The sequence below is a fragment of the Topomyia yanbarensis genome, chromosome 1 (assembly GCF_030247195.1).
Source record: "Topomyia yanbarensis strain Yona2022 chromosome 1, ASM3024719v1, whole genome shotgun sequence".
NCBI lineage: Eukaryota > Metazoa > Arthropoda > Insecta > Diptera > Culicidae > Topomyia > Topomyia yanbarensis.
Genome location: NC_080670.1, coordinates 201,138,768 through 201,149,495, shown reverse-complemented (window position 1 = coordinate 201,149,495; position 10,728 = coordinate 201,138,768). Strand labels below are relative to the sequence as shown.

Genomic DNA, 10,728 nt, shown 5'->3' with positions numbered 1-10,728 from the left:
TAGTTTTTAATTCTGCCCCAAGGTCGTGCAAGTGAACCTGATATTTCGAAGTAAAATACTTCTATCGTTTCAATATTGTCGACCAGAATTTTACTCGAGTTTTTAAACTGCTGTTGTACTGACGAAAACACTAGATTTTTGCGCTATCTGATTGCAAATAGAACGGCTTTCGACTCATTGATTTTGCCGCCTCCAAGAACATGGCACCTTCCAGCACAGCCTCCCTTATCGTTACACCTGGAGATCACCGCTACAGATGGAATCGCTAATCGACCACGTCCTGATCGATGGACGGCACTTCTTCCGACATTATCAACGTCAGGACCTATCGTGGCGCTAACATCGATTCTGACCACTACCTGGTGATGGCTAAATTGCGCCCAAAACTATCCGTCATTAATCATGTACGGTAGCGACGGCCGCCTCGGTACGATCTAGAGCGACTGAAGCAACCAGATGTCGCCACTGCATACGTGCAGTACCTCGAAGCAGCGTTGCCGGACGAGGGAGAGCTCGGCGTGGCCCCTCTAGAGGACTACTGGAGAACAGTAAAAGCAGCCATCAACAACGTAGCTGAGGACATTGTCGGGTACGAGGAACGAACACGACAGAACGATTTGTTCGACGAGGAGTGCAGAGCGGCTTTGGAGGACAAGAATGCAGCGCGAGCGGTCATGCTGGAGCATGGAATCCGACAGAATGTGGAACGATAGAAACAGAAGCGGAGGTAGCAGACACGCGTCTTCCGGGAGAAAAAACGCCGCCTGGAAGAAGCGGAGTGCGAGGAAATGGAACTGCTGTGCCGTTCTCAAGATACACGGAAGTTCTACCAGAAGCTCAACGCATCCCGCAAAGGTTTCGTGCCGCAAGCCGAAATATATAGGGATAAGGACGGGAGCCTGCTGACGGACAACCATGAGGTGATCGAAAGGTGGAAGCAGCACTTCGACGAGCACCTGAACGGCGAGGAGAATGTAGGTAGAGATGACCAAGGCAACGGAGGATTTGACTACGTCAGTGCAGTTGAGGACGGCAATGAACCAACTCCCACGTTGAGGGAAGTTAAGGATGCAATCCAACAGCTCAAGAACAACAAAGCAGCTGGCAAAGATGGTATCGCAGCAGAACTCATCAAGTTGGTAGTTAGTAGTCAGGATCTGGGAAACCGAACAGCTACCGGAGGAGTGGAATGAAGGGGTGATCTGCCCCATTCACAAGAAAGGCGACCATTTGGAGTGTGAGAACTTCCGAGCGATCACCATTTTGAATGCCGCCTACAAAGTGCTATGCCAGATCATCTTCCGTCGTCTATCACCTAAAGTAAATGAGTTCGTGGGAAGTTATCAAGCCGGCTTCATCGATGGCCGGTCGACAACGGACCAGATCTTCACCGTACGGCAAATCCTCCAGAAATACTGCGAATACCAGGAAAGCAGCTTTCTCGAGAAGCTAACTCGACTGATCAAAGCAACGATTGACAGTGTACAAAACAGCGTAAGGATTTCGGATGAACTTTCCAGTCCATTCGAATCTCGACGGGGACTGAGACAAGGTGATGAACTGTCGTGTCTATCATTCAACATCGCTCTGGAAGGTGTGATGCGACGAGCCGGGCTCAACAGCCGGGGCACGATCTTCACGAAATCCGACCAATTTGTATGTTTCGCGGACGATATGGACATTATCGCCCGAACATTTGGAACGGTGGGTGATCTGTACACCCGCCTGAAACGCGAACCGAAAACGACAGGATCCGGCTATGAAACAACGCTACGATCGACGGGGATACCTTCGAGATAGTGGAGGATTTTGTCTACCTATGATCCTTATTAACGGCAGACAATAACGTAAGCCGTGAAATCCGAAGACGCATCATCAGTGGAAGTCGGGCCTACTGTGGGCTCCAGAAGAAACTGCGGTCAAGAAAGATTCACCCCCGCACCAAATGCACCATGTACAAAACGCTTATAAGACCGGTGGTTCTCTACGGGCACGAGACTTGGACCATGCTCGAGGAGGACCTGCAAGCGCTAGGAGTTTTCGAGCGACGGGTGCTAAGGACGATCTTCGGCGGTGTACAGGAGAACGGTGTGTGGCTGCGAAGGATGAACCACGAGCTCGCTGCACTCCATGGCGAACCCAGTATCCAAAAGGTGGCCAAAGCTGGAAGGATATGGTGGGCAGGGTATGTTGCAAGAATGCCGGACAACAATCCTGCAAAGATGGTGTTCGCTAATGATCCGGTTGGTACAAGAAGGCGAGGAGCGCAGAGAGCATGATGGGCGGACCGGGTGGAACGTGATTTGGCGAGTGTTGGGCGTAACCGAAGCTGCACCTACAAATCGAGTATTGTGGAGGCAAATTGTTGATTCAGTGTTATCATGAAATTGATGTTGAACTAAATAAATGAATGAATGATTGCAAATATGTGCAACAATTTTGTAACTAACTCTGTAGAATGTACAATTACTGAAAATACGGGAAATAATGGGTTTTGTGAAAGCAGTTATTATCTGCACCCAGAATTGGTTCATACAATTCGATTACAAGCGAGCCAAAAAAGTTTTCGTTCAAAGCTCCACCTCTTTGACGATTGAAGTAAACTATTTTTATTCGATGACCGGCGCTTCGGGTCGTATGCGGGCGCGGCATCATATTTGTGCTTGTCCCTCTTTACCTTGAGGACCAACCGGTCTTTACCAGGAGACATGCTGGTGAACTTGAGTGATTCGTAGTTATGCCACAGACTAACAGACATAACACTATGAGGGAATTCCCTCAAAAACATCGATCCGACAATTTTCCCAGAACACTAGCACCACCTTTTATTCACAGTCCCAATCACTCATTTATTGGTGGGTTACCCCTCAGATTTGGGAACAATTTTTCACTAGTGGTCTATCCCTCATATGCTTGTTCATATGTCAGTGGCGCCATAATTTCAAATGTGGCCACAGTCCCAACTACAAATATATTCAAAGTGACCGTTAAAGCGGACGAAGCTTTGTTTTTGAGTGTTATGTCTGTTAGTCTGTGGTTATGCTGCCTAAGCTCGACCCCCATCAGCAGAAGACAAAAGTTAAGCCTGTAAGGCATTAAGCCCGTTCTAATGAACCTGCCACTTCTAGTTTTCCCATCGGTATACTTCACATCCTTGCTCTCACTTGGGTACTAAGGCGCTAAATTTTCATAACTTTCTCAACGCAGTAATTTCTAGCTAATTGAATGTCGTTAAAATGTTAAATATTATATATTTATGTTTTAATTAATCTTTGCATCTTTTTTCTTTATTCGGCATGTTATGATTCCTTTTATTATTATACCCTAAATTAAATTCATACTAACACTCACTCGCACAATTAATTGCCTATTCCATCGCGATAACACAAACCTGGCCACAAATGCGAACATGCAATTGCAATTATCTACACATATTTAAGCATTTCCCCATCGCTCGCGCGATCATGAATCGGTCACGTCCGAAAGTCTATCCTCGGTTATAGCAGCATAGACTCATGCTATCAGTAGGACCAATAAAAAATGACGTTCATATTCACTAGACAACACGTTCCATGGTGACATGACCGGGAACTCTAATAACATGGGGAAACTGACTCTGTTCTAGCACTTAACATTAAGCATCAGATTCACGGTCCGCGCGCGATCATCCAAGAATATATGCGAATATGCGAACGGCCACGCGATTATAAAATCGAATTTACGCACGCAAAGTTACATACGCACTAGCGCAAGCGACAAACACGTTAACATACAAATGCTCGCGACCTTCGCGATTATACTATTACGCAATTAGTTTAAGCCCATGCCAACAGAGACAGATATGTACCCCTGGACTCGAGCGCTAAAACTCATACTAGACTTAACATACACAGTCAGATGCAATAATTACAGGTTTTCGGCAACTGGCAACCGGAGGAATTACATCTCAAACGCAGAACTTATCATTTCAATGATGGCCTTGTATCTGCGTTGCCTGTGTTCAAGGCACCATAGCTTCGTCCGTCAGGTCAAGGATATATGAAATCCACTAGCCACCACCCTCGGTCCTAGTTGCCCACAAAGGGATAAAAAAAATTGTTATCAACAATATTTTACATTGTTGCAGTTCTGCAACGAATAAAACTGAATCAGTCATTTTTGGAAAACAATTGCCTACTAAAATATAAAAATTTTACGATCTCAAAGGTTCTTGTGAAAGAAAAAGACTACGATCATCATTCATTCATCTTTCACTCGAAGATTGATCTGTTCTTTTTTATGTATTACAGCACGCCAAAGGATAAAGCTAAGGGAAACAAGGCCAACAAAAAAGGAAAGGCTTCCCTCAAATGCAACATTTGCGGCCGGCAATTTGAGAGGAAAAACCACTTCCAAAACCACATGCGACTTCATACAGACGGAGCCCCGTATCGGTGCGAAGTATGCGCCGAAGAGTTCTACCAAATGCACGCCTTCAAAAGACACCAGCTCCGCCACACCGGTGAACGGCCCTTCAAGTGCGACATCTGCGGCAACACCTTTCCCGTGGTGTACAGTTATAAAGTACATATGCGGTTGCATACGGCCGAGATTAAATGCGACGAATGCAACAAACCTTGCTATTCACCACTTGCGCTCAAAAGACATCAAATGTCGCAGCATACAGGCGAGCGGCCGTACAAGTGTGAAATCTGTGGAAAATCGTTTGTACTAGCGCGTCATCGAAAGCACCACGTGACCACCCATACTGGCGAGCAACCCTTCCGGTGCGACATCTGCGGTAAAAGATACACCACAAAAGGCAATCTGGATATCCACGGGCGAACTCATACCGGCGAACGTCCGTACAAGTGTGACGTATGTGGCAAAACATTCGGTAGACCCAGTGCCTTCCGGGTTCACGCTGCTGTTCATAGTAAGGATCTTCCGTTCGAATGTGACACGTGTGGTAAAAAATTCGCCACCAGTGCACTTCTCAAAAGACACGTTCAAATACACGACGGAACACGTCCACATAAATGCGGTATATGCGGTAAGGGATACAAATTGAAGGGCGATCTTGTCCAGCACTATTATTGTCACAGCGAACAGCGGTACCCGTGCGAACTCTGTGGATCAACGTACGGTTCGAAGACCGCGCTGAAAAACCATCGGAAGAAGCATACCGCCAACCCGACGACGGATGGTCGGTATAAGTGTGAGGTCTGCGGAACGTGCTTCACTAGAAAGAGTGCTCTTACGAACCATAAGGCGGTGCATTCCTAATTACGGCTAGCATTTAAACTTCAAATTCATATGTATTCTACAGAAAACTGTAAATGATGACTTTAATTGAAAAGTTTGTCTATAAGAATTTGGCGCTGGGTTTGGGACATTTTTAGAAAATCTGCCTTTTGCTTCATGAATTCTGGATTGGAAATTCCTATAAGAAGGCTTGGCCGACATCTAATGGGGGGAGTCGTACCGTTGACCGTTACAGTTCGTCGTGATTCTTAGGCTTTTTGTCCCAATCACATGACAGTTCTCAGGTTTAAGTCAAAATTTGTCGCGACTTATGTCGTTTTCGATTGAGAACCTGGAAACTAACCCAGGTTAGTTGCTTCAAACGAACGTTTTTAATGAAATTGAGTCGGGCTCTCGCCAAACAGCGGTGGTGTGAGCGAACCCGAAATACATTTTAGGTTCGAACCCAACCCGATTTTCAGTTCAGTGGTGCATAACATAGGTTCGAAACTGGCTTCAAACAAACGGTTTGACAGCAGTTAGGTCCGAAACTGAGCTTCTGCCTCAAGCGAAAACGACATTAGCGATACGCAACGTGTAGATATCGTGAAGATTAGAAAAAAAGTGGGATTCTGGGCTGTGGATCAAATATGTGGTGTAAACGTTGCTTATGTATAGTTGCAGTGATCTGCCAGAGTTGTCATTTATTTATTGTACGCTAATTAATATCATGTATTTGATTGGGGTTTAAGTTCAAAAGGAAAATCTTATAGAGGTAGATGTAGTCCATTGAAAGTACAACTTAAAAAATATGGATATGTTCGACAGCATCAGGTTGTTCCGAAACGATACGACTTTTTCGTTTCGCCATTATTTTTTTTTCTAATCAGGCTCTAGTTTTTAATCTGCCTCATTAATCCGCATCAACTTTGTGTAGAATCCTACTACATTTATGTCTACAGTTACTGAGGCAACTTTTGGGCTCACATGCCAAATATCGTCTGACTCAAAACCAAATTCCCACGCGGCACCACGAGCAAGGATACCAATAGGAACATGATGGATACACCAAGTGTTACGTTCCTTGCTACCGTCTGATGCTAATTTGCTTCCAACAATTTGTGAAGCGGAGCCTTTACGCTTAAAATTAATCTCGACTATAGCAGATGGCATCCTCTTGGCTACTCTCCGCAAGAGACTACGGTACCGGGCCGCGAGTTCGCTAATGACGTTCCCTATGCGGTGATCTTCAGGCAAACCCATAAAGGCTTCAATATCTTGAAAATTCGGTAGCTTCGGAGCAAAGAGTTGACCATTCAACTCAAACGTTCCAATCTCATCGATGAACACAGCGGTTGACTTTAAACCTGTGGAAAAATTCTGTACTATGAGATTCACCATCGGATCGTTAGTGCCAGAGTCCTCAAATGGGCCTAGTCTCCTAGTAAGCGAGATTTTAGTAAAAACCTGTAGCTTAGCAACGTTGCGTAGTGTATCCTCGTCTGTGTCGGCCACAGCAATTCTATTGTGTGTCATATAAGAGACAGTTTCGCTGGCGAGGGCATTTACCGCTGAATCGATCTGTATTTGTACCTCACGGGGTGGTTTACATAGGGTCTTACCCACAGATAAGGACTGCATTAAGTCGAGTAAATTCTGGTCGTGGTTCGTGGCATGGCGAGCTTTTCTGACGTTACGTCCGAGGCGCCGATGCATGTTTTTTTAGCTAAGCTTCCGCTCTTCCTACGGCGTAAGTAACTTTCTTTTACTACAAACACGGTGCTTTTTTAACTTACCTATCCAGTTTATCAGCCGACTTATCCTGTTATCGTGCGCGTTCAACCAGGGTTGCCACTATTTTTCAAAGAATTAGGTTCTTTACAGACACAGTCAACCCAGCCCCGTGAAAAGTATTTGTTTCCTGAAGCTGCCACCAAATGCCAGTAGCGCTAGCTACGTTTCAAATGTTCAAGGTCTGTTCACATGAACTGTATAACAGTTTAAAAGTTGAATTCAAAATAAGTAATTAATAACAATTTAAGAGAAATCACGCTTTCCCTTGCATCGCTTCTTCTCTACAAAATCCGAACGCTTTTATCGTCTGAGTACCAGTTAAGCACATCAAAATGAAGTTTGTTTGCATTGGATAAGTTTCAGGTCGAGTTAGCAACATTGGCTCGTAGTGATGTGAACGTTGCTTAAAGCGCGTTCGCTGTCATTTTTGACAACTAGCCGAGCCAGAAAGCCAGCTTATGTTGGCTTCACTCATTTTTCAAAGAAACGTCAAAACATTCACCCTCTTGAGTTAACCTTACTTTTCTTGACAGTTCAGTTGTACTGTTTACATGGACTTAGAAAAAATTGTGGACGACTAGATTCGCTCGAAGCAAATCGTAAAGAATTTTTCTAAGTCCATGTAAACAGTACAAGCGAACTGTCAAAAATGAACACTCAGTTCATTTGTGACGTCAGCGTAAAGTAGTCAATATCTGGCAGATCAACTAAAAATGTCTGGCAAAATCAAGAGGGTGAATGTTTTGACGTTTCTTTGAAAAATGAGTGAAGCCAACATTGAGATATCTGACGTTTAAAATACGTACACTGAGTTCTCGCATTTTTATACTACTGCCCTCCCCTTAAGCCCACAAGCGGTTTGTTTTCCTCCCAATTTGCAGTGCAAATGATTTGTTTTCCTCCCAATTTAAACGTCAAAACGGCACAATACCAACGCAGCTGGATAAGTCTATAAGCTGGCTTTCTGGCTCGGCTAGTTGTCAAAAATGACAGCGAACGCGCTTTAAGCAACGTTCACATCACTACGAGCCAATGTTGTTAACTCGACCTGAAACTTATCCAATGCAAACAAACTTCATTTTGATGTGCTTAACTGGTACACAGACGATAAAAGCGTTCGGATTTTGTAGAGAAGAAGTGATGCAAGGGAAAGCGTGATTTCTCATAAATTGTTATTAATTACTTATTTTGAATTTAACTATTAAACTGTTATACAGTTCATGTGAACAGACCTTGAACATTTGAAACGTAGCTAGCGCTACTGGCATTTGGTGGCAGTTTCAGGAAACAAATACTTTTCACGGAGCTGGGCAAAATCTGTCACTTAACAGCGACCTCAAAGTCATCGAAATTTTTCAAAAGATTTTTGATTTTCAAACTATAGAAGTTTTTGCAAACACATTTTGGAAATTTGTGGAAAATTTTCCCAATTGGGAAAATTTTCCACAAATTTCCAAAATGTGTGTGCAAACACTTCTATAGTTTGAAAATCTGGCAGAATGAAAGGTTTATCTTTTTGTTTGGAAGCTGCAAAAAACTCTGGCTGATCCAGATAAATCTGGCATAATGGCATCCCTGCGTTCAACGATAAATTTTGAATGATGCGCAATAGCAGAGATGCCAGATACTTTTTTCAAATGTCTACAATCATAATTTTAAAAGTCTGGGAAGAACAAAAAATGTCAGAGAAGCTAGTGTAACCAAAAGTCTTTGTATTCAAAAATCTGCAAATATCTGCAATCAAAGTAAAAAATCTGCAAATATCGCCGTCATCGAAAAAATCTGCAGCTAAAATTAAAAGTCTGCGAATTTTCAGCCATGTCTGCAAATCTGGGATCTCTGCGCAATAGTACCAGAGATGATTGTATATATAGAGCAGAGTGTATGTAAGGAGAGTGAAGACAACTGTCATGATTATCCGTCAGTGATATTCTAAGAGAAGAGACGACAACAGGCTTCTTGCTCTTCTTAATTTTCCCGACTAGGCCCGACAGTAAATCCAAAGACAACAAGCGTTCATCGTTGCCAGATTCCTTTTGTATGCTTTTCGCAATTGCTGAAAATAATTGTACCTCGAAAATCGTATCTCAACCAACAATTTACAATGCATAAGCTGCATTTAAAAAATTATTTTAATTTTTATTCGTGTCTCTCTTAACAGTTAATTATATCGTCATTCAGGACTTTTATTCAATTTGCATGAAATGTTGATGTGTATGAAAATTAGCCAGAATAGATTCAGCAGCACTGTTTTCCATCCCGTTGGTAAATATAGTAAATATAATAAACGCTCATGATTGGCAAAACGACCAATCAGAAACTGGTTCAATAATGAGGTTAGGACTGGAGCAAATTGGCTACGCGATTGTCTTCTCTTCTCTTAGGTGATATTACAAACGAACAAACGACCTGCCAAATACATGAATTTGACTCGTTTGGAATGACACTGACAAATAATAATTGTTCCAATTTTAACAGTGTCGTCACTCTCCTTATATGCCTTATATCCTTATACCCAATTGCTGAAAATAATTGTACCTCAAATATCGACCCTCTGTCAAGAATTTACAATACTAGCTGCATTTAAAAATTGAATTTTATGTTTATTCGTGTGTCTCTTAAAAATACACGTAGTTATATCAAATACAAATATGTATTTGGTTATATCGTCATTCGGCATATTTATTCAATTTGCATGAAATTTTCATGTGTATGAAAAGTAGCCAAAATAAATTCAGCAGCACTGTTTTTCATCCCGTTTGAAAATATTATGAACGCTCTCAACTGGCAAAACGACCAATCAGAAGCTGGTTCAATATTGAGGTTAGGACTGGATCAAACTAGCTACGCGATTGTCTTCTCTTAGCTGTTTCCAGCTGGGACGGGACCTGCGGATTCGTGTTTTCTTATTCTTTCTTTTTGTTTGTTATATCTTACTTCTTCGATTCACACACACACCTGTGGCGTAGCCAGGGGGGGGGGGGGGTTTGGGGGTTAAACCCCCCCCCCCCCCCAAACCAAAATTAATTGGATTGAAAAAAAATGATGCTGACGAATTTAATTTAATATTCCATAAAATATTTTTGGAAAAATATTCTCTGATCACTACATTGAGAACTGTGTTTAAAGCGTCATGAGAACTTTTGGAAAATTATGGGAAGGGGATCTTGTAACTTATCTCTTAGCCAAAATCCCATAGTTGTCAAATTACTTCAATGTAAAATAAAATAACTGTCTGAATTATTATGAGCTCATTTTTGGAAAGATGCTTCAAAATATGGATTAGAGACAATTTTTCGAATGGGAATCTAAATTCGAATAGGTTGATTGCATATAAAACATAAGCTTGTTTACCGAAAACTTACATACATCTCAACATTTGCTGAAAATGTATTTTTTTAGATTGTGTAGAGTTTAGACAACAATTAAATATGGTTAACAACAAGAATAATATTTCAGAAACTAGTTGAAAGCCGATGTAATTTTGTCTTTAGCAGGTCAGGATCGGTTTTATGAGCATTGGATTTTTGTTGTATTTTAAACTATATGAATAGCCTCTTAGCAGGATGCAATGAATGGCGTACTAAAATTTTGTGTGGTACGTACTAGTACTGCAAGTTGTGAGGTTGACTAATAAAGAAAAGTAAAATTAATGCTCGATAAATTTTTAACGGTCACGATAACTTTCATTCGAAACTGCCAAATTTCGAT

The 10,728-nt window shown here is 42.2% G+C and overlaps 2 protein-coding genes across 2 annotated transcripts in view; both read left to right on the top strand.

Moving 5' to 3' along the window:
- LOC131676165 (zinc finger protein 665-like) overlaps positions 1 to 4,427 on the top strand; it is a 57,339-nt gene extending 52,912 nt beyond the window's left edge. The window contains exon 5 of the mRNA XM_058955284.1: positions 4,290 to 4,427. The gene's annotated coding sequence lies outside the window, so the exon portion shown is untranslated. The remainder of the gene's footprint in view (positions 1 to 4,289) is intronic.
- On the top strand, positions 1,675 to 5,265 carry LOC131676160 (zinc finger protein 239-like). Its single transcript, XM_058955279.1, has 2 exons — positions 1,675 to 1,799; positions 4,290 to 5,265. Exons 1-2 carry the CDS (start codon positions 1,675 to 1,677, stop codon positions 5,263 to 5,265), a joined length of 1,101 nt encoding a protein of 366 aa, XP_058811262.1.
- Positions 5,266 to 10,728: the final 5,463 nt, after the last annotated feature.